Genomic DNA, 23,614 nt, shown 5'->3' with positions numbered 1-23,614 from the left:
TCATCTCTGCAGCAGAAAAGGCAAATTTAGATTGGAGCCGATGGAAAGCAAGGATTTGAGGGATGAAGGGACTCTGGAGCATGCCTGGCAGCAGGGGAGCTGAATCCTGCTGAGTTACTCTATTAAACAGAAGGCTGAGGGAAGATGTAGCTCCTGCCTGTAAATATGGTAGGAGGATAAATGCAGGAGGAAAAGCAGGTATTAAAAATCTTACATAAATGGACAGAAATAGATGATCAGTGATGAAGAGAGAAGCTAAAAGAAGCCCATCAAAGAAAGCGATCCAATGGGAAAGAGAAAGGCCAAACCTTAGGCTACTCTTAAAATTGCTAAGCTTACAGAAAGGATGAAATTACATGGTGCTGGGGATAAAATGCAAGATAGGACTATCTTATCCAGACTATCCTTTCCAGTCCTGTACTTTCTAATCTATGGCAATCTAAGCAACAGCTTAGTTGCTTAAAACTGCTTTTTCTTTGTTGTGTCCTCATCTTGTTTTCTACAACCATCATGGACACAGAGAAGGAGGTGAAACAGTACTACTTGACACAAGTGGCCAGCCACAGCCACCCAGTAAAACTCAGATGTCAGATCTCCAGAGCTATTAGTGAACAGTTTACATCCACTCCATAAAGGATAAAAGCCTGGTAGAGGAAAAAACAGAGAGCAAGTCCATTAGAAGTCTATCTGTGGTCTCCCTGAAAACATTCTAAGAATACAAAAGGGCGTCAGGTTAGTGTGTACATTGCACATTGCAGGATACTCACTCAGCATATAAAGTAGAAGTCTGAAATCAGTGTCCCAGCCACATGACCTGTGAGTCAGGATTTTACTTCACAGGAAGTTGGACCATTTCTTTTTCTGATTAGGTCAAGAAAACAGCAAAAAGAGCCTGCTGGCTCTTCCTTTATGCACAAAACTGGGATTCAGCTGGTTCCTGATACAACTCTGTGATGTTGAGATTCAAATGACCACCAAGCTGACACGCTCTGTGTCCTCACTGTTTGGAAACTACTGGTTTGTGCTTGCAGAAGTATATGCTTTTCTTTACTCAGGTAACAGGCAACACCAACTGCTGAAATGTGGTTTGCTGCTGCATTTCACACTTTCTTGTTGTCTACCCATGCAGTGAGGGCATCAGAAAGTTATCTGGCCAACACACCATTATTTTATACTCATTCAATAAAACTCTAAATAACAGGGAGAAAAGTGTTAGGCAATAGAAAATCAACTTATTTATTTATGCTGAAAAGACCAATCCCTCTCCTGCCATGCTGGAATTCTAAGGAGCTTTGGGTTACACTGAAGTGGGTGAGTGTCTGCCTTCTCTCTGTTTGCATCTCTGGGACAGGCTTAAAAATAACTTCACACATTTATGTGGAGTTGCAATTTTGCACAAACGTGTGAAAGAGATGCTCCTCGAGCACCACCAGGGAATGATCAGATGACTTGAGGGCTAAATATTCTCACAGCTTTTCCCTTTCAAGAACAATCTGTTGCACAGTCTCAGTCCCCTCTGCAAGGAGTGCCACAACTGATGGCTCTCACTAGTTTTGGATAGCAAGGGATTTATCACGGGCACGGAGCTCTCACGTCAGGCCCAGCCACCTGGTGTTACCAAGATCATGGCCTGGCTGTGCAGCACAAGAAGGGCTGTGCCACTGATGGGTTGCTAGTCAATGCTCTACTCCCAGCACCTCCTGTGCCACCATCTGTGGTGATGGTGGAGCTGAGTGACTGCACAGGAGCAGCTGACACACACAGAGCCAAGCAGAGCTGTGGGGTCTCACAGGCTGCAGCAGTTTCCTCTGTGCTAGCAGGGGGAGAGCAGAGAGCTTGATAGAAAACCTCCTCAGAACAGCTCTGGCATTTCTGCTCTCACACCGATCTTGGCATGACATCAACCATCCCTGTGCCGGCGCCCAGCATGGCCCAGCATCAGTTCTCTTGGGTCTCAACCCAGCACTTTCCAGTAAGTGATAGACTCTTCTCTTTAAATCCCCAGATAAAACACACATACAAGTGAAACATACACCACATAAAGATGCTGCAGGAGGATAAACAGACAAGATGACAGAGGAATGGATGATTAAGGGTGAAATGACCGAATACCTGGCATAATCTCCACAGCAAAACTGGGCAAGAGATCAGCAAGCAGCCCTGTCCTGCCTAGAAAAGACAGAGGAGGAGAAGAAGGAGAGAGGTTACTGCAAGAAAAACACACTCCCCGGCCCCTACCTTAGCTTCCAGTTCCCTTCCTCATCAGCCCACTTGCACTCTGAGTTATGTGAATGCCTGTCAACCACAGATGTCATCCTGCTCGATGCCTGGTGTCTGCCTCTGCACTTCTGCCATTTCTGTGTCCTTGCATTTTATCTTTGTCAGTGGAGCTAGGGGGAAAGAATCTGGAACAGAGCTTCTCTAATCTAGGCACAAAATGAGAAGAAAAAGGAGTCCCTTTAGCACGGTTACATGGTAACATCTTTCTGGAGTTATGCTCTGTACATGCAAAAGCTCCTGGAAATGGACAACAGCCCTTAAACAGAGGGACAGACTTTATTCCCGAAATGTACTGATGTAGCTTCTACAGATATGAAGCACCTTTAACCCAGGGCTATTGATAAATCAGCCATGTGCTTCCAAAATCTGTGGATGCTGCTCTCCATGTGGGGCTCTGTGAGTGCACAGTCAGCTCCAGGGAAGGAGCCTTGAAGGAATGCTGTGCATATGTGCTAATTATTTGGAGATGCAGAAGCATTCTTGGTGAGACTGTGTGACAAAGGCCAACTCCCAATGGAAGCAAACCAACCAGGGAAGGATTTGTGTAGGAATTTGTGGAATCACTTTGCAAAAGAAAGAGGAAACAAACAAAAAAAGGCAAGTCAACTTCAAATTTATAATTTACAACCAAATACAAACAAACTCCAAGCCCAAAGGCAGCTTGGTGCCTGTTTGTTTTGGCACAGAATGTTTGTGATATTTCCAGTATACAGCAAACATCCTGCACAGTACTCAGCTGTAATTTACACACACCTGTGCATTGGCAGAACAGCCCTAAGTGCAGCTGTGCTGTGAACTCTTCCACAGAGCTCCCAGGATCATGCTGGCATTTTTTAAGACATGCATACGGTAGGAGAGGTGCGCTCTGAAGAGAGACACACACTGTGGGCAAAACAACAGGAGCAGCTAAGGGTAAGCCAGTGCAGAAGTGGTAGAAAGCTACCTTTAACCTCCCCACATGCCCTCCAGGTCCTGCACTGTGCAGCACTCAGACACAGTGATGAACTGGATCCCAAGTTCCTCAGCCTCTTGTCAGTCCCTGAAGGTGATTACAATCAAATTCCCACCATCCGTTTTTCCTTAGTGCTTCAGCAGAGACTCTGCAGAGATCAGAAATCCACAAGGAAGCCTGCTGGAGCCATAATGGAAGTCCTGTGACTGTGCAGGCAGTGCTTTGCAGCCAGTTACAGCTCATGAAGCTGACTAGTACTCACAGGAAAGCCCATCCTGATGAGGTGGTCCCGAATCCTTAGTAAAAGACAGCATGGTGATGTTCCACATAATTGTTCCCCATTTACCACTTTGAGGGAGGACTCCTGCCACCAGTCTGCTGCAACATTTTCATTTACATATACAAAGAGTTTCATGACATTCCTTGCAGTCCATTTCCTGGAAGGATCAAGTGTCCAAGCTTCTCACAACTCGAGTGTTATGTTCCACGTGCATTTTAAGTATATTCCTTATTCTGGTAAAACAATACACAATTCTTTTGCAGGCCCCTGTGTGCATATGTGAACAGCACCCACATTAACCACATGCATGCAGAATATGGGCAGACATGAGCATGTAGCTCACCTCCCATATGTTATTACCTCTGCACAAGCTTACATGCTATTGTGAGAGCAAATGCCACTGGTCAAATTGCTGGAGGTACACAGCTAATTTAGGGCTTCTATTTGTTGTAAAAAAAGGCAAGGGAAGGAAACCTTTAAACAGCAGAAACTCTTTCTCAGATGGTCCTTGGCAAATGGGTGCCTGCTTTATTTTGAACCTACCTGGAGAGCCTCGAACCCTGCTAGTGCTGGGTACCTTCTGATCTCCAGGAGGAATCACATGTCCAACAGGGAAAAAACATCCCTTAATACACCAGTGCCTGAGAACTTTGTAAAAGCAAAGACAACCAAAGCAACTCCTCTGTGCTACCTAAGAGCAGCCAGCACTTCCCTGCTTGTGCAGCCTCACTTGGCTTTGTCAGAGTACCTCCCTGGGGAATTTGCATCCCTCCCCTGCCAACAGGACTCACACAGCCCTGGAGGCCCCAGAGCCCCCAGCAGGGATGCACAAATCCTGGGAGGACCCGAGGCAGCAGCAAACCCCACCACAGCTCCTCCTGAACTCTGCCTGCCTCACCCAGCCCAGCTGACAGCCAGTAAGCACAATGCCCACCCCTGGGCTGGATAAATCCCCTGATTAACCCTTCCCCACACCATTCCTTCAGGGAAGCCAGCAGGCTGAGGCTGCCTGCGGTTACCCCAGCAACCAGAGGCTCCCAACTATTGTCCCTCATTGAAGGCGACTTTCCTCCCTCTGCTGCTGCTGCCAGCAACAAGTGGAGCAAAATCCCAGTCCTGCCAGTCAGCAGGCACAGGGACACAGGGACAGGGCAGCTCAGGGAGGCAGTGCTGCCACTGCTCTCGCCTTCTGCTCTCTGCAAGCCTGGCCCACATATGGGCACAGCCCAGAGCCAGGTGGTGGCTACAGAGGGGATCCTGGGGCAGCACCCTGGTGGGGCACACACTGCCCAAAGCACAGAGGGAAGGGCAACCTTTTGGACCCATGGCTGTAAGAGCAGGCATGAGGCAGTCAGAGCATCCATGGCCCCCTATCCATCTCTCCATGCCTAGGATGCTCCTTCCATGGGTTTTAAGCCCACCTCCTTCTCTCTTGATTTTTGTTTTTTTTTTCAAGAAAATTTTAAAGTGGATGCTGGGGCTAGATAGCAATCGGTGGGGAAGAAACAATCCAGTAAAGCATCCTGCCAAGAGATCATCTGGCCACAGCAGCTCTGCCCACCTGAGAAAGGGCTGCAGGCACTACAAGTAATGGCTGGGCACCACTGCTGAGCCACTGATCTGTGCCCCCACCCACAAGAGTTTTGTGTCCTCTGTGCAAGCTCTCACCACCGAGGGGATTGAGAGAATAGACAATGGCCCCGTTTTCCAGGGTTGTCCCGGGTGACTGTGTCAGAGCTAGGAGCTTTGTCCTCATTCTGCAAGGATCTGGGACATGTGCCATCTCTATTCCCACCATGCTGCTGAAGGGTTTTACCTGCCCATAGCGGCCTCTCACCAGGTACCTCACACGCCCCAGGCCCCAGCCAGCCTTGAAATGCAACGGAGCTCACGAGGCCCCCATCTGCACTGGCAGAGCACAGGAGGAGGAATGGGAGAGGAAAAGCTGAGGGGATGCAGAGCAGCTCCAAGAGGTGCAGACACACAGCAGAGGCGAGCGAGGACAGGAGTTAATACACAGGAGGCAGGCAGGCGACAGAGCAGTGAGCAAATAGCAGCAGAGCAGGGAAGACCTGGAGTCAAGCACACAATTAGCAGAGAGTCTGCAGAGAAGAGACACAAAAATAATTAGGGTAAGTGGTACAGCTGAAAAGAAACGATGGCGTGAATAAAGTAGGCGCAGGTGCAGTCAGGAACACGGCAGTTGGGTAAATATGGGAACGTGGTAAATCCTGGCAATCGCATAAATGTGATAAATATTGGGTAACTATGGCATGGACTGCTGAACTGTTTTCCTCTTTGAAGGCTGCTTCCGCAGCCCAACCTGCTGCAGTGGGATCACAGGACACAGAAAGTACAGAGGGAATTATTTCCTTCCCAGTGGCAGAAAACTTTGCCAAGCCATGCCACAGCAAGAGGACCCTGGCAAGGGATACTGCCCTGAGGAGGGGCTGGAAAGCACAGGAGAGGAAGTGTGGTCCTTGTAAATCAGATACTTTTCCAAGACAGCTGCTGTGAGATTTATTGGGGGAGCATGGCTCTGCAGTGAGTTCCTCTGTGCTCCCTCTGCTTGGAGTAAACTTTATCCTTTCTTCCCATCCTTCTCTTCAATTGGACAGGGAAACAGCAGCAGCCCCTTTTGGAGATCAAAGTTTTAGCAGGCAACAAAGACCTCCAAGGAGGCTGTCGCCATGGCTACCGTAGTAACCGCGTCTTTTAATCGCACCAGTCTCCTTTGTGAGCAGCATGTGGCTGTCCCTGCCAAATAAGGAGGAAAACAGGGGTAAAAAACCTTGGCAACAAGTAGCACTTCTAATAGGTGTGAAATAAATAACCAGGAGTAGGTTAGTAGTGAAATAAATAACCAGGTAGCCTAGGACAAGGAGGACTGGGGTCACAAAGGCAGCAGCACAGTGGTCTGGGGCAGTGCATCAATGCTTTTCCAGGATTTTTAAGAGGAAGGCTTCTGTGCCAATCACTTCTTTCGCCTGCTGGCATCACCCACCTTAGGTCACAGCTCAAGGTCTGTGAGCCCTCTCCCTGGAGTTGCTCACAGCCATTTTCCCAGCCGAGACGTGGGCCAACACATCCCCAACACAAGGCCACCAGCACAACTCTGCCAGCTCCTGTGACCGAGCACTGGCTCAGATGCTACTGGCAGCTTTTCAGCAAATCAGAGCAAAATCCTAAAACCAACATCATGTAAGGGAAAATTCTGCCAAGAACTTTTCAATCTCCAAAATCATGTCAAATTTCATTATACAGTCTCTCCTGGCATAGAAGAGACTCCAAACCTGGCTATATTTATACCAGCTATTGAGTCACTTTGCTGAGTAAGAACTGCCTTATTAGCATTGCACACCATACACACGTGTCCCAGTGGAGATTTATCCTCACTGAAAGTCAACACATGTCTCTATTAGTACATTAATTACTGTACAATATGCTCTGTGAGTATATGTATCTACATTCTTTACTTTACATCCTTTACTACTTTTACTATGGGTGTAAGACTTTAAATTTTGGGTTTAGCCTATATGGATACTGGCTGGTAATATAAACTGCAGAAGATGTCAGTTTACCAATGTTAGTTGCCAGCTGTCTCCAGAAATTAAAACAAACCTCAAATGCTAATTGTTGTTATTGAAAGCATAACAAGGGAGAAGCTTCAGCTTCTAAAAGACTTACTAGGGCCCCAATTTCAGGCCTGTCAGGCTGACCTTGGTGCTTGGGAAGGTTATGGAATCTTGAGTGCAACCACATGGCACTTACAGGACAACCAGAAGACCAGAAGGATCCAGCACAGATTTAGGAAAGGCAAGTCCTCCTTGACCAAGCTGATCTTTTACGACCAGGCAACCCATCTAGAGGATGAGGGAAAGACTGTGGATGCATCTTCCTGGACTTAAGAAAGACTTTGGGAGTGTCTCCCAGGAGGAGCGGGCAGTGCCACAGGCTGGGGGAGAGTGGCTGGCAAACTGCACAGTGAAAGAATACCTGGGGTGCTGGTCAACAGCAGCTGAACATCAGCCAGAGTGTGCCCAGGTGCGCAAGAAGGTCGTTGGCATCCTGGTTTGGATCAGGAATAGTGTGGCCAGCAGGACTAGGGCAGTGATTGTCCTCCTGTACTCAGCACTGGTGAGGCCCCTCAAGCCCTGTGTTTATGTTTGGGCCCCTCCCTCTGAGAAAGGCATTGAGGTGCTGGAGTCCAGAGAAGGGAAGTGAGCTGGGGAAGGATCTGGAGATCAAGTCTGATGAGGAGTCACTGAGGGTATTTAACCTGGAGAAAAGGAGGCTCAGGGGGCACCTTACCACTCCCTACAACTGACTGAAAGGATGGTGTGGAAAGATGGGTTGACCTCTTCTCCCAGGGAAGAAGCAATAGTATTAGAGGAAATGGCCTCAAGCTGTGCCAGGGCAGTTTCAGGTTGGACATGAAGAAGAATTTTGTCACTGAAAGGGTGGTTAAGCACTGAAATGGGCTGCCCAGGGAAGTGGTAGAGTCATAATTCCTGGGAGTGTTCAAGAAACACCGGACATGGCACTTAGTGCTACAGTTTAGTTGAGATGGTAGTCTTCAATCAAAGGTTGAACTCCGTGATCTTGCAGGTCTTCTCCAACCTTAATGATTCTATGATTCTGTGATTAACCATAAAATAATATTTTACTGATACACAGTTTATATAATATTAGCTGCTGAATTGTATGGAAAAGAAACCTGACAATATCTGTCTAGCAAAGTACACGGATCACTAACCAAAGTGTCCAACCAACAACTTTCTGGCCTCTTCCAGAAACTTGACAGGTCCTGGTGAATGGAGCCACTGCTTTGTGAAGCGTGCCTAAGCTATGTAAAATCTCAGAATGCAAACATCACCAAGCTTGCACAGACTTATGCACTCCAGGGTACCCAGCTGTGCTGAGCTGTATGTACAGGCACTGCTCTGTAGGAGCTTACATAGGTCCCTGCACCTGGTTAGTAAATTCTGGCTCTTGGGAAGGCTTATTGGGTTGTATGCAATGCCATGCAATGAAGCTGGACTGCTTCCTGATGTGAGCTGGTGACACGAAGCTAGGATGACACTGACAGTGCACTGTACTTCTGGTTTGAAGGTTACTCCAGGCACGCTACATCCCTGCACTGGTACACGCGCAGTTCCCATCAGAAAGGCTGCAATGAATTACTTTACTGAAGCCCACTGACATCCTCATATAAAAAGCAATACACAGGGGCTACAAATAACAATATGATTAATAGCACTGTCTGTGTTTCAAGAGGCAGGACATTATCTGCCAGCTACTATAACAGAAATGCAGACTTCCTTCAATTTAGGATTCAGCCTTTCAGATTCAACCACAACAAAAAGTTTTAAAAAATAAAATATATAAACTTGCAAATGGATTCATTAGCCCAGCTGTAATGTCAGCAAAGGTTCTCCTTTTCTAATAAAACATGAGTGCAAGGAGTGTCACTTGATTCTTGCTGCAGAATTGCTAAGGTCTGACTAGTCTGCAGCAGAAGCAGAGCTCATATAGTCTCCAGCATACAAATCCTGTTTGGAGATTCCAAATGCCATCAAAATGCACATGTATCACAGAATCCTTTAGGCTGGAAAAGACCTCTGAGATCAAGTCCAACCTGTGACCAAACACCACCAGACCACAGAACTGAGTGCCACATTCAGGTTTTCCTTAAACACCTCAGAGACAGCGACTTCATCACCTCCCTGGGCAGCCCATTCCAATGTTTAGCCAACCCTTCCAGGAAGAAATTCCTTCTGATCCAACCTGAACCCACTCCAGCACACCTTGAGGATGAGCTCCCACCTTGCTACAACCTCTTTTCAGACAGTTGTAGAGAGTAATAAGGACTAAAGAATATTTTTTTAAAACATAACAAATGTGCAATAGTTTTTTTTATTATTATTAATTTAAATTCTCTCCTTACTCTACAGGAGGTTCCCTACCAGTGGGTCTCCTGTGTTCCTGAGGCAGAGGTTGTTGCCCCTCCTCCCTCACCTGCACTGATTCCCTTAGGGAGAGTTCAAGTCCCTGACTAAGCAGAAGATACTGAATGGGCTTTTCAGCAAAGTGCATAATAAGCACATGCCTAGCATCAGGTATGCTTTACAAGTCTTATCAGCTTTGCTGAGCACACATGGATATAAACAAATACTTGCATGCTTTTCTGAAATAAGTGTGACATGAGGGCAGCACATGGGATTTTCTGATGCTACCCAGGGCTGACCAGCATCTCTGTGTGTCAACATGACACATCCAGGTAACAAAACCCAACATGCAATCTCATCATGACCCAGGCTCTCTGGCTACTTAAGAGGTCACTGAAGGTCTCTGTGATCACTTTCCTAAGAAAAAAAAAGAAATACTGTAATTTGCTCAGGTGTTGGATTTTGCTCTAAGTCATTATAAGGTGCCCTTTGATCAATTTTTCATGGTATGATTCACTGAATAAAAGCAGCACCCTCCACTTTTAGCTAAACAGACTTCCATTAATTTATTGATGCTATAAGTATGATATCTATCATTTTTGCCTCTCAGGCCTTTCATGGTTCCAACATGATATTAAACTGCCCTTTCATACTGGAATTAATATGAAACCACTACAAGGGATATTTTCCTATTTCCTTTTCCATTCAAATTTTTCTGTCACCCCAAAGATAATGTGAGTGGGTAGAACCTCTGCTCTATTCAAAATTCTAATTTATGCTGAAATCATGCAGCAACCCCAAAACAAGCAATGTAAATTGCTTTGAGAGACCACTGTAAGCAGGGAGCAAACAGCAATGTGCTCTGGAATCATAGCATCCCTCACACACCATCCCTCTGCTGCTCCAGCCCCTCTAACAGAAAATCTGGGTTCCACCCAAAGAGCAGCAGGACAGCAAACAAAACCCTTTTACCACATGTCCCTAGGACTGTAGAATTGCTACAGCCTGTATTTATTTCTGTATTTAGGGTCTCCCTCCAAGCAGTGGGATGGAACAAAAAGTATCCCAGAATATGCAGAATATTAAGAAGTGGTATTTTCATCACTGGCTGCTTCATCCTTTAGCCATCAGTAGGGAGAGATAAAAGAAAACAAAGAAAAAATAACAGCAAAGGCAGAAAGAAAAGAGTAAGGTGGGAAGGGGAAGAGAGGGAAGGAGGAAAACAGGTCGGTAACCCTGGAATTGCACCAAAAGCTGGAATGCTGCCTCTATCCAGGAAAAGCAATGTACAGAAGCTGCCTAACAGCATGAGGCAAAAGTAAGCCCACGACAAGTCTGCTTCCATGCTGCTGCCAAGCTTGGCAGAGAGCTGCATAAAGTGCAAGGTCAGGCCCAGAGGCCAAACAGAAAAGCAGATGTGGTCAAGGGTGATGCAGCCTAAGCTACATGTGTCCCCCAAAACAACCACAATGAACTGGGGGCAGAGACATCAGGCCAGCTCCAGAGGAGGGGATTTCTGTGTTTTCTCCCCACAGTCTTCTGTACACACTGAAAAACCAATTCTTCCTGTTACCATGGCACTGTTTCATCACTGGTGTCTGAGCACAGTTGTAGATACACAAAAGGAAGGCACCAAATCCTAGACAAGAAGGTGAAGAAGGGACAAAAATTCAGCAGTTCATCACTACACAGACACAGGACCCCAGGAGAGGATTTTAACAGCTACCACTGCCACCTGGCAGAGATAACCTCACCTGAACTCACACAGGCTGGTCCTGGGCCTGTTACTAAGTGGCAGATGATACACAGTCACACTGGATTTACACAGGCATGTGACACTGTTTTCTGGAGTGACCAGACTGACCTTCTACTCCAACTGTCCATTGTTTGGCTGACATTAAAGGGGTGAGGAGAGGCAATGGCATTGTGACAGCCACTCACCCATTCAGTCTGGTTTATTTGGTGATGATAACTACAGCTCCAAATATAAATACCAATTAAACTCTGACCTTTGACAGGAGATCAAGGGAATGCTTGACAGACATGTTCTATTGTATACCTCCACAGATCACCTACACACTATCAACCCCAACTTCTTAATATTTCCATCACAGGATACACAGATCTGTAGTCACAAGAGCCAGAGTGAAGTCTTATGGTAAGCTGGGAAAAACTCAGCTTGCTCTCCTGGGACATGTAGCATTGAAGTACTACAGCTGGCTCCTGGCATGTCAGCAAAAGTCCCTGAAAGGCCCATTCCACTCTGCTTTTCTCCTCCAGTGGGAATGGCTGCTTTTCTCACCTTTACAGTGAGCTGTATCATGGAAGCCACCACTAAAAGCATACCCTGAAAATCAGGAAGAAACTGATCCTGCTCAGCACACTGCTCAAGGGAGGTTAACACAGAGCCAAGCACATACACCACAAAGAAGGTAGGTGCTGTCAGTGGCAGCACCAGCCTAGACCTGATCAGGGTGACAGTGAAACTGCACCTCTAACTGGACAAGTGTTATTAGGCACACAAAAAAAACTCCCAAACTGACACATTCAACACAGGGCTTCCTGACATCCTCACAGGTTAGAAGAGTGGGAGAGGACTGGAAAAATCACAGGATCTGATATCTTCTGGGTGTCTGCTGTTAAAAGACTCAGTCCCAAATGTTCATTTTGCTGCAAGTTTTTTTGTTTTATCCCTTAAAAACAAAAGTTCTGCCTTTCCATAGCCACGCAGTTTCTGCAGTCATTTATGCCTGTGTAACGTGTGAGCAGTGTGGGTGTAAACATTACTATTCTGGTTTGGTAGCATTTGCCACCCACTTTGCCTAGGTGTGAATGACTGCACAAGGTGCAAGGCAATGGTGACAGTGCTGCAGGGACTGTTTTACATAGCTCTTACACCCATAGTAATACGGTGCACAGGGATGGAGAGACAGCGAGAGAGCAGGAGGAAAGATGCATCAGGTATCTGCCAAAAAAGCAGCCTGACAAGAGGCCTCACCAAGCACAAGCAGCTCCACTGATTCTTCATTCTTGCCCTCCACATCATCTGGTGTGATAATAAGGCAGTAATAGAGGCCACTGTCTCCCCACATCAACTTCCCGATTTGCAGGTCTGCATCTGGAAGGCAAAAAACAAAAGTCAGGTTTTTCCCTCCCACACTTACAGGAAAAATGGAGTGTTGAATGCACTGGGTCCATCTCTGTGTCCCAAATCCATTTCATTTCCTTACTAAGAAGAAGGGTTAACCTTATCCAGAATCTCACAGTATTCAGGAAAAAACAACAGGTCAGGACATCTGGCTGTAGGTAATGCTGCATAGCCAGCTCACCCTGCAAGAGCCAAGGGTGGCGCAGGAGCCAAGCCCTAATGTCTCTCTCTGTCCTTCCTGTCACTTCAGGCTGGGGTCCCAACACTATTCATGTCATGAAAGAAGGACTTAGTGTCTCCTTTTCAGCACCTCAGCCATTTGTGAAGAGGTTACACAGATACAAAGGAAAGCACTCCCTCTTGTGAGGCTGATCACATGCTCTCCATACCAAGCAGTCTCCACTTCTGGCTAGGTGGTTTCCCCAGTCAATCAGACACCTGTTACTTTTGAGGGACAAGGTCTCTCACACAGCCTTCCAGATAAAAATGTTTAAGGACCCTGCCATCCTCCATCTCCACCCAGCCTGACTTCACCCCATGAAAATCTCTTTCTCTCACTCTGCCCAAGGCTGTGTGGGTTTAGGTTCATCACGGGGTAAGCTGGTGAAGTCCATGGCTGAGCAAACATGAGGTGCAGGATAATCTTGGTATTTCAGAACTAGGAAAACATCAGTGGCATTTGCAAGGAAGAAAAACATATCCTGCAGAAAGTGAATTTGTATCTTTCATGCTGCCACCCCTTTGCTAAGGAAAATCTTTGTGACACAGCAATATGCAGAAATCAGGAATGAAAAGCTTCCACTTCATGGAAGGGGAAAAAAAGGACACTGGATCTGAATTGAAGACCTAGGAGGAGTCAGTTGAAGGGAATTGCCAAAGAAAATTGCCTTTGGGTCTAGGATTGGCTGGCTGAATCCTAAACGTCTGACATACAACAGCTCTCTTCCCACAGCCTTTTCTGAGGGAGTCAACTGAACAATTACTGCCAGACTCCAGTATCCCAAATTGATAAGGGTCCATTCCAACCCCCACCAAGCACCACTGGGGTAGGAGATTTACCATGGACGATGCTGACGTCTCTTTCCTTATAGAAGTCTCCTATGGTGATGGCAGATCCCTGTTTGGAGGCCACGACACGGACTGTCCTCCTGCTGTCCACACAGTCCAGGTAGGGATCCCAGTCCAGGTTCCTCTTGCTCATTGTTTGCAAACCAGAAGTCACCATACCCAGAGCTTCTCCCATCCGGTCCTGGCAGTAGGATTTGTACCTCCACTGTACCACAGCTGGTTGGGTGGAAGAAGTGGAGAAATGGCAGCGAAGCAGAGCAGGCTGAAATAACATGGCCACCTTCTTCTTCTCAGGCACAGTGACCTGCAACCCTTCCACCTCAGCTGGAAGACAAAAACATGAGTATCATATGCCTTGGCACTGCTTGAAGAGGGAGCTACTGCATTTTATCACAGCATCATTCTCCCCATATATATAAAATTGTCCATCTGCTTCAGGTGTTAGGGCACAACACTCCTCAATGTATGCGAGCAAGGATGTTGGCAGCAGAAATAAGTTTGCTTCTTCATAGCTTATAGTCACAAAGAAAAACACAGCATGATGGGGCTGAAGGCTCAAATGCAGCATTCTTATGCTGTAGAAGCTCTAACACAATGGTGTGATGATTCACTGCTTCTGTGGCAGGTTCAAACATAAGGAAGGGGTATTTTGGGGATGGCCATGCTCCACTTGTAGAGCAGGTCAGCCAAGGAGCCAGATCCTGAGTTCATGACAACCCCACTGCAGAATAAGTCACCACCTTCCCCATTTCAGTGGCATCACACCTCCTCTTTACAAGTCAGCAACACACAGTGCCTGGACCAACATATTCTGCACTGGTGCCCAGTTAGTGCTGCCTGCTCTGCCAAACTCCAGAGATGCATGAAGGAGTGGATCCAAATCACAGAGCTCATCCCAGGGCTGGCAAGTAGCACTGAGAGAAACTGCTCCGTGTGGGAGGTGTGGAGAAAAAGGGCCCAAACCCACAAGTTTTCACATTCCCGGGGAGGAGAGGACTCTCAACATGTAATGTTTATCTAGCAGCTGACAGAAGAGCTGCAGCCTGGACCTGATGCATTAAGGCCCCAAAGAAGATGCAGGGGATTGCTGCTACACCCTTGTGTAGCTGAGGAGAGTCAGTGAGCAATGTCAGCCCTCTGGAGAGTGAGGCATTCCAGCCAACCACAGAGATATGGCCAAAACTCTCCCGCGTGCCCTTCGTTGTTTCCCTCCTTGTGCTGCAGGCAGCAATGTCTGAGAGCACTCACAAAACACTGGAAAAAGGGGATCAGGTTCAGTGTTGAAAATGTTGGTGTTACCACACACCTCACCCAGGGCAGGTGGAAAAGAGGGAATACACAGTGAAACGGGGAAAAAGAAGAAACACAAGGAAACATTCAAGACAACAAAGCACAAGAATAAGTCTACACAACACCTGGGGAAGGGACTGGTGGAAGCTTAGTGAGGAATGAAAAGACTGAGGACAGACTTTCTGATACCAAGAAGCAGTAGAAGAGAAGGGAAAATGCAAGAAAGAAGAAAAAAGAGTAAGGACAAAGTATCAGAGCAAATATAAAAAGCAGAAGGATAAGCAGGATGACAATCAGGAAGCTTGCATTCAGTTGGAAGAAGCTGGAGAAGGTGACTGAGCCCAGGTAAAAATAACTACAGAGGGCTGCAGTCAGGTTGCAGGAGATTCAGAAACGATGTAGAGAAGAGAGGAAATGGAGTCAGCAAAAATAACCCACCCACTCCAGAAAGCAGAGATGAAAAGGAGATGGAAATTGGCAAAAGAAAGTGAAATGACAGGAGTTATCTTTAGAACGGAGGGGGGGGAAAGGCATAGACTAAAGCACTGGAGCTTGAAGCAGACAGAGAGCAATAAATGCATCAACTGTATAACAACAGCAGGCATGAAGAGACAAGGTCAAGCTGGAGACAGCTGCAGACTTGAAAAGCAAAAGTGAGCAGAGATTGCATGATCAGGATTCAGAACCAAAGCAAAGTGAAGAGGCTGGAAAAACAGTGAATAATAAATTCAACAAGTTATCACTGTCTGAACTGCAATGCACAATGAAGTCTATAAATCCCAGTTGGAGAGGAAAACACAATATGGACAGAATCGAGGAGAAAGCTTATTTCAGAGAGGCAAGGTGGTCACTGATACTAACAGAGTTACTGATCTAGGCAGGATTTGACCTTGGGGATTACTATGGGAAGGTTTGAGGAGCACAAGGATGCTGTGACATTTGCACAGAAATGCTATATTATGCAAGTAATGAATGCAGGACACTATGCACATTGTGCTTGTGCCATGTGGAAGTTGCACAGGAGGTTCTCAGTTTTGCCAGAAGTGCCTGGACCAAAACCCAAACACTGGAGTGTGGCTGTTCTCCAGACTGCCACCAAGCACAGCTGAGGTCTCCCACAGGACAGGCAGGGGAATGAGGCAGCTCCCACACTTTCCCAAGACACAGGCAAAGAGATTATTCAGGAAGTGACAGCTGTGACATTTCTGCCAGGCTTCCTTTACCCAGGGACCAAGCATAGAGGCCACGCGGCACTAAGGGAACGCCAGCACTTGCTTCTCAAGGTGAACCAAGTGGTGAATCCTCTCCTCTCCAGAGGTCCACGCTTTCGGGGTTGCATCTGAATGCAGGAATCATGAAGAACACTTTGAAAAACCAAGGGGTCCATGTCAAACCTGTGTCTGGCAGCTCCATGCCTGACCCCTCACAGTCTGAGGCCAAAGCCAGCATGTGGCATGAGCTGATCAAGTGACTCATCACGTTACCTCAGCTTCAGGGATAAAACAGTGACACACTGAATATTTAAATCTTTCCCTTGTGAACCAAGTATGCTGCTTAGTAAACACAGCGCTCTCAGCTAACCATGCTCCACAGCCCTCCTTCCCTGTTAATGAGATTAATGAGTTTGGCAAGCCAGGGACTGCTTTAATAAATGATTAGGTGAGCTTTAGCAAATTCTCATCTGACTAACTTTCCCCACCCTACCCCCATGTGAATGCCCATATCAAGAAAAGAAAAGCTTTGGGGAAAATACAGGAATTATTTTTCTACCAAAAAGCATAAAGATGAAAATGTGCATAAAATTATCTGGCATCTTCTATATCCTATCCCAAGCTCTTTATTAACTTCTTAAGTATTATTTTCACATTCCTTCCAGGAATAGCATTTAAGAGCAACACAGTGCCTCAGATTGGGAGACTGGAGCAGAGGAAACTTTAGATCTATTTAAGTCAAATTACATATAATTATATATGGCTGAATTGGGAAAATATACACCTGTTATTTCCTCTGCCAAAAAAGAATTACTGGAATTGATTCATGTAGTATATCACTGCTGTAACAGTGTCCACCAAAAAGGCCACCAAAATGTTTGGCTGCCTGAAGACAAGATGGTGGCTTACACTGATCAGTTATGTCCAGGCATGGGAATTACAGGACTTCCTCACCTTCCAGAAGAAACTGCTGACCTCAAAATGTAGTGTAGCCAAGACAAGAAAAACCTCAAATGTATCACAGGACAGAACTCTGAGTTGTTAATACATCAGAGGGAAAAAAGTGTGAAATATGTGAAAAATTATGAGAAGCTTAGTGACAGCACTGTGGTAGCTCTTTGTCTAGTTTAATACAAACAGGACTAAAAAGAAACTGAATTGTGGTGTGCTATGTTTTGAGTGATGCAGACAGAGCAAAATTAGCCCATACTTCAAAGTTATCATGGAAATGTAACTCCTGCACTCTAGAGAAGGAACCTGTTCATTGTGAATTTCACAATGTTTCAAGCTTCACAAGAAAAATATCTAGCTCCTGGGAGTCTCATGACTATGTGATTATTTTGGTTTCCTCCATTCTTGTTCTCCTAAACCCAAAGAAAAAAAGTCTGAAAATATTTATCAATTGCATCTTATAATCACAGTTATCCTTTCTCTTAGAAAATAAAAAGAATCCATGGGCTTGTGTGTCTGTACAAATACATATACAGAAACTCCCGAAGAAAGAGTTTAAAAATAATCACACTTCTGAAATATAATTGTATGGAGTTTGTCTCTTTCAATTGGGAATGTGCATTTGTCTCCTTGCTCTGATTCCTTTCCTGAACTATCCTCAGATTACGTATTCAAACTATGCAATCAACACTACACACAAGCTATCACTAATACATTTCACTGCTGATTAAAGAAAATTCCAGGAAGTGATTACAGAGGGGATATTTGTAAGGGTGGGTTTAAGCCTTCTGAGCCTGATCTTCCTAAGCCCTTCCCTGAGCAGAGGTGATAACTTAGGATCTTGTTTTGCCATTGACCTCCAGAGAAGTCTATGCCTCCCCGAGGTGAAATGAATCCCAGGAAGATTTAACTTCATTACACAGCCTCTAGGAATAGAATCACAGCATGGTTTTGGGTTGGAGAGGACCTTAAATATCATGTAGTATGAATAAAATTGATCTGAAGCACCAAACCCTGGAAGTAATGGCAAAGCCAAATACTGTGTTTCATTGGAACATGTATCAGGCTGCATCCTTCTGGAACACACAAGATTTGAGTCCAAGAGAAGGCAGCACACATTTGTTCTTCAGGTCACATCGGTCTCCCTATCTGGGCATACATCTCATCCCTTTCTTTGCAATTATTTTGGCTCATGCTACTGCTTGCCTGAGGTAGTACAGCTGATTCTATGAAAATACAAAAATCACATCCTCCATTTTCACGTACCTTTATTGACAGGAGTGGCAGTTGTGCTTACAGGAGAATGGAAATCACTGGGTCCTGAACCAGGCACCTCAGAAAAGTTTCTCCTAGACTTTAGCTAGGAAAGCATGCGTTCACCGGTAAGAGACAGTGCCCTTAGGGTAGCTTATTCCACTTCCCAAATAAAATAAACTGTTGGGAAAAAGTATCATTGGTTTTGGCCCCTTGGATACTATGCATCATTTCAAAGTGCTCTCTCCCCCACTGCTGAATACTGGCACACTCTTCACACTTTCAAATGTGGATCAAGTTTGAATCAGGAAGGGCAAGATCTGGGCTTTGAGACCAGAAAGTCAGAGATGACAAAGAGATGTGTAAACAGATGAATGGAGAGTCAGCGGGATCACTGAGATTGTATTGTACAGGTTCTTGCCTACTCATGTTGGACTAAATCCAATCCATGCAATTTACCAGCAAAAGCCACTGCCATCAGATTGTATCGAGTGCTTATGGGAAATTAATTGGATGTCTTGGTCCGGTTCCTATCAGACTTGTAGTATTAGCAATGTGACCACTAATTGTGAATTTTTTTTGGAAGCAAGAAACCAATGCCTGAACAAGACAGCTGCAGCTGAGGTGAAAGCATGGCTCCGTTTTTCACAGCTCCATAGCAAAACCAAGAATTTCAGCTCTCCATCTACTTAACCTGGAAAGGGGAAAACACAAAGCTGCTGCAGAAAAGCGTGGCCTTGCACACCCAGCACTCACAGCACAGAACAGAACCTCAACATAAAAACACTCCACATAGGAGAGCCCAGGCTGTGCAAAATGACTGCAGTAGACATTGGACTATTCCTTGCTCTTCCACATTCTCCGTGGTGCTCTCTCCAGGCACTCCCTGCTCCTCACTTCATTCTCTTCACCAGCTTCCCTGTGCACGTTACACCCTCTTACCACAGCTCCTTACACACATTCACAGAAGTCACTCTGGATGCTCTCAGGTGAATTATCTCAGCTCTGGCCACCAGATCAAACCCACTCCCTGCCTTACTACTGTCTGAAAGCAGTCACAGTTGTCAGATGCCGCCTGATTTAGACTGGGTTTGGCATCCCAGAAATATCACTCATCAAAAGCCTGAGAATAAAGCAAAAGAAATGCAAAGAATCTCTCCAAGCCTTGTAACACCAAGCCATAATACCTGCCCTTGGGATGGCATTGGGATTTCCACTGCTGCCAGTCTCAGTCGAGGTGACCTGACAGGAATACAGAGTAAGAAAAACATGAGATTTCTTCCCAGTTACACTACACTTACACTCTGTGAAGCCAAGCAAGGGAAGTCAGATGAACACTTTAAATCAAGACAAGTAAAATAGTCCAACCATTTCCCTGCCTTCCCAAGAAGTGTGGTCAGCTGGACAGAAAAGCAAAGCACAACTGTGCTCCAGCATGCCCCCTCTGCCTGCCCTCCTAAACTGTAGCTGGGAAAGAACAGGTACAGCAACAGTATACAGAGACTGAGTGCTAAATTACTGGTAGAAAAGTACTTATCAGGAAGAAGAAATCCCATTTTAATGTGAGCAGTCTTCTAACTGTAATTTTTCCAAGCTTAGTCCAAGTTGTTAGGCAGAAAAAAAATTTAATCTGCTTGTTCTGTACATAAAACTAGAGCTCAGTCTCCAGTGGAGCACCATGCTCTTGTTTTAAATGAATTAGAAATTACAGCATTAATAAGAAAATGGTAAACACAAGGGGAAGATTCATTCCACAATCAAGCTGCACTTGGTAATTTACAAGAACAGGCTTTACACAGGGACTAAGGATACTTGGCAAATTTTATCTTCTTTTTATAGAATGAAAGCACAGTCCCACACATATCTTAACCCGTGTGACCTCGCAGGAAGGAATAAAGAACGACCTGCTCTTCATCCATTTGCTGTTGTTATTAAAACACTCGCTTTAGGCATGTGGGAGAGCAGGACAGGAGGGGGAAAAGCCAAACCAAATCCATTGTACCTCACACAGGATTTTTTGAAACTGCCGTAAGAACTCACAATGCGCAAAACCAAACAAAAGATAAATGCAAGAGCCAAAAATTAAAGACAAACAAAGGACAGAAAGGAATTACTGCTGGGAGGAAAGGGACTGAAAGTGCTGATTAGAAATTTCTCAGCCCACCTCTAACAGGGAGGAGGGGAGGGAACGAGGGCCTTCTCTTTCTTCATGCTCCCTTTTGTCTCCCTGCTTCTCCCTCATCTTGCACTCTGTCCCCTGGCCCCTCCACCTCCCAACCCCCACTTCTCTTCCCCAGAGTGGAGTGTACCAGTCTGGCTGGATTAGGGCTCTTTACCTTGATGCAGACCTTTCATTCCTTTGCACAGCCACTGGGGAGAGGAAAATTTTGAATCCATGTTTGCTAGCCCCCTCCTCCTTTCCTGTGCATACACACACATGCACACACGCTCACACACCTTTGCTTATTTGCTTGCTCTCGGCGGTGAAAAGGGACATCACCACCTGATTTATCGCTGGGCAGCAGCAGCTGGAGGCAAGAAGGCGAGCACTGACTGCCTCCATCTCTCAGCACACAGCTATGGATCACCTGTTGCCTGCCGGAAGCCTGAGCCTGCCAGCTCTCCACAGCACCAGCAGCACGCAATCCTGTTTCAAAACCACAGGGCTAGAGGAAACTGGAAGGTCTTCCCACTGCAGCGGTACCTCTCTCTCTGCATTGACCCTGCATGCTCCAAACAGTGCTCGCTGCCAGGAATCTCGAACTGCCCTCAGTGGAAGGAGAAAAGTGTCAACAGCACGGTCTTTCAGCTTGATAAAAAAGTCCTGATTAGCTTGACATGTCCAGATAAAGAAGCTCTTTAAAAAGAGGGAGGAATGTAATGTTATGTTTAGCTACCCCTTGTAGCTAAAATCCTTTGCCGGTCCTTGGATGCTATTTAGCAGCACACTACTATGGCTAGTAGGAAAGGAGGGGTAGCTGTGGGTGCACTGGTACTCCAGACCAACTCACTGAAGTGGGACGCATTTGGAGGCAGCCAAATGGCAGGGAAGGAGGAAGGGAGAGAAGGGAGGGATGATGAGCTGGAAGCTGATGAAGCCCCAGATGAGGCCGTGAAACCCTGGAAGGGAGCAGTAGGCAGGCACCGGTGTTGAAGATGACTCAGAGTGAAAAATGCAAGAAAAGGGGTGGGTGGGTGGTGGGAGAGAGGTGTTATGACTAAAAGCCGAATTTACTGCTTGTGAATCCTAAATCTGAATAGGAAGAAGGAAGAGACTGAGGTCTTTTTTGTGGGATACATAGGTGACAGAGGGAAATAAATGCCACTTAACCCAAGTGTGTCTGTTTCTTCTTTCAGCTTGTAACCAGCCTGCCTGGCTAAGTCATCCTACTGCAGCTTTTCCTATAGCCTGCTGTTCCTGCCTGTGCCCGGCTGCTGCACCGGCTCACAGGAGGCAGATCTTACCCCTGACCCGACACGGCTTTCTCTTTCTCCCCGGTTCCCGGCTGCCCCGCCGCTCTCACCCCGCTATAATCCCTTCCCTCTCCATTCCTCGCTGCCCAGCTCTCAGACTCAGCCCCTTTTCAGCTTGTCCCCCCTGCCCTCTCTCCATCACTGAGCCCTCTCTGGTTGCCTCTCCGGCTCCCCTCCCCCTGCCCTAGGGGGGGACTGGCCCGACCTTTTCGGGAGCCGCCGAGGCAAGTGGCGGGCGGCGAGCTGGGCCGGGGGGCAATCCCGTCCTGCGGTCACAAAGGCCTGGGCACGACTGCACTGTCACGGGGAAGGGCCCCCCTAGAATTCTGCCCCCCCCTGGAAGCAGAGGCAGGGCAGCCCCCTCCTCTCACACCTCTGTTGAGACGGCATGTGCGGTCAGGATACCGGGTAAAGGAGAAGTTCCTGCAATTGTTCACGGCACGGCACGGCACGGCACGGGTGGGGGGAGCCGGGGGGTTGTCGCCATCCCTCCCGCACAGCGGCCAAGGACACTCCGACGCCCCCGGGCCGGCTCCCCGCTCCCCGGCACGGGCGCGCTCTCCCCCAAGCGCCGCCGGGACCGGGTGGAGAGAATCGCCGCTGCCCCTCGGACCAGCCCCGCGCCCCCGGCCGGGCGGCAGGCACCGGCTGCTCCCACGACCCCAGCCCTCTCCGCCAAGTCTCCGCAAACTGCACAACGGGACGCTCCCGAGCAGCTCCCGCCCCATGCCGGCCCCCTCCGCAACATCTCCCCAGATCCCCCCATTTTCTCCCTTAGGAAAGCCGTGAACCCCGACCGGTCTGGCCACGGCGTGGGGACGTCGGGGCCACCGGACCACCCGCGCTCCCGCCCGCGGCCCTACCTGCGAGCCACAGGAGGACGATCCATCCCAGGACGTGCCCATCCATCTTCCCGGTGGTGCAGGCGGCGCGGGGCGGCGGGAGAGGCGCGGGGGCGGCCCCGCTCGGGCAGCCGCCTCCCCGCAGAGCCGGCCGGGCTGGCGGAGCGGTCGCGCCGTGTGGCTCCGCTCCGCTCCGCTCCTCCCCCGGGCTCCCCGAGGCCGCCCCCGCCGCTGTCCGGGCTCGGGCGGGGGGCGGCGGCGGGGAGAGGAGGGGGACGCGGCTTCCCGAAACTGCTTCGCTTCCCGCCCTGCCTCCCTTTCTCCCTCCGGCAAAGGCTCGTTTCGGTTGCCTGGTGCCGCTCCTCAGCCTACGGGCATCCCGGCACGTCCACCTGCAACTCCTTCAGCCCCCGGCATCCCCGCTTCTTAGCGGGGTTCTTACAACTTCTCTAGAAAGCGCTTAAAAATGTCCCCGCTGATCATCTGTCCTCCCCAAATTAGCCAAATGTATACCTTGGGAAATGAGCGTAGACGGTTCCTGTTCTAAATTTCTCTGGGGTTTCTACTTCCAGCATAGGCACATCAACTAATTATTGTAATTTTAGATAAAGGAGTAGAATTTTTGGTGAGGAAGTGCTCTGGCTGTTAACAATGGGCAGCCGAGTTGCGGGGTGTCAAGTTTTCGTGCCAACATGATACTAGAAGAGGATGGGGATTTTTTTGTTTGTTTGTTTTTGATTTGTTGTGGGTTGTCTTTGTGAAAAAGGGGTCACATACAGCCTTAAATTACATTTTAGAATATGGATGTTGCTAAGAAATTAAATGGTCCTGGCCCCAGCAAACCCACGTGGATACACACTAACTGTACTTAAAACTTTTAAAGTTTCTGTGAAAACTTAGTAAGTCAGTGGAATTA

At 47.4% G+C, this 23,614-nt stretch overlaps 1 protein-coding gene across 1 annotated transcript in view; it reads right to left on the bottom strand.

Moving 5' to 3' along the window:
- ILDR2 (immunoglobulin like domain containing receptor 2) overlaps positions 1-20,779 on the bottom strand; it is a 33,399-nt gene extending 12,620 nt beyond the window's left edge. Inside the window, exons 1-4 of the mRNA XM_062511353.1 lie at positions 20,719-20,779; positions 13,668-14,000; positions 12,459-12,578; positions 2,113-2,169 (exon numbers count right to left, since the gene is read on the bottom strand). Of these exons, the coding sequence (XP_062367337.1) occupies positions 2,113-2,169; positions 12,459-12,578; positions 13,668-14,000; positions 20,719-20,779 (571 nt within the window). The remainder of the gene's footprint in view (positions 1-2,112; positions 2,170-12,458; positions 12,579-13,667; positions 14,001-20,718) is intronic.
- Between the last annotated feature and the right edge of the window lie 2,835 nt (positions 20,780-23,614).

Source organism: Cinclus cinclus, chromosome 2, assembly GCF_963662255.1.
Source record: "Cinclus cinclus chromosome 2, bCinCin1.1, whole genome shotgun sequence".
NCBI lineage: Eukaryota > Metazoa > Chordata > Aves > Passeriformes > Cinclidae > Cinclus > Cinclus cinclus.
Note: the sequence above shows the minus strand (reverse complement) of the source record. Positions and strands in the feature narration are given on the sequence as shown.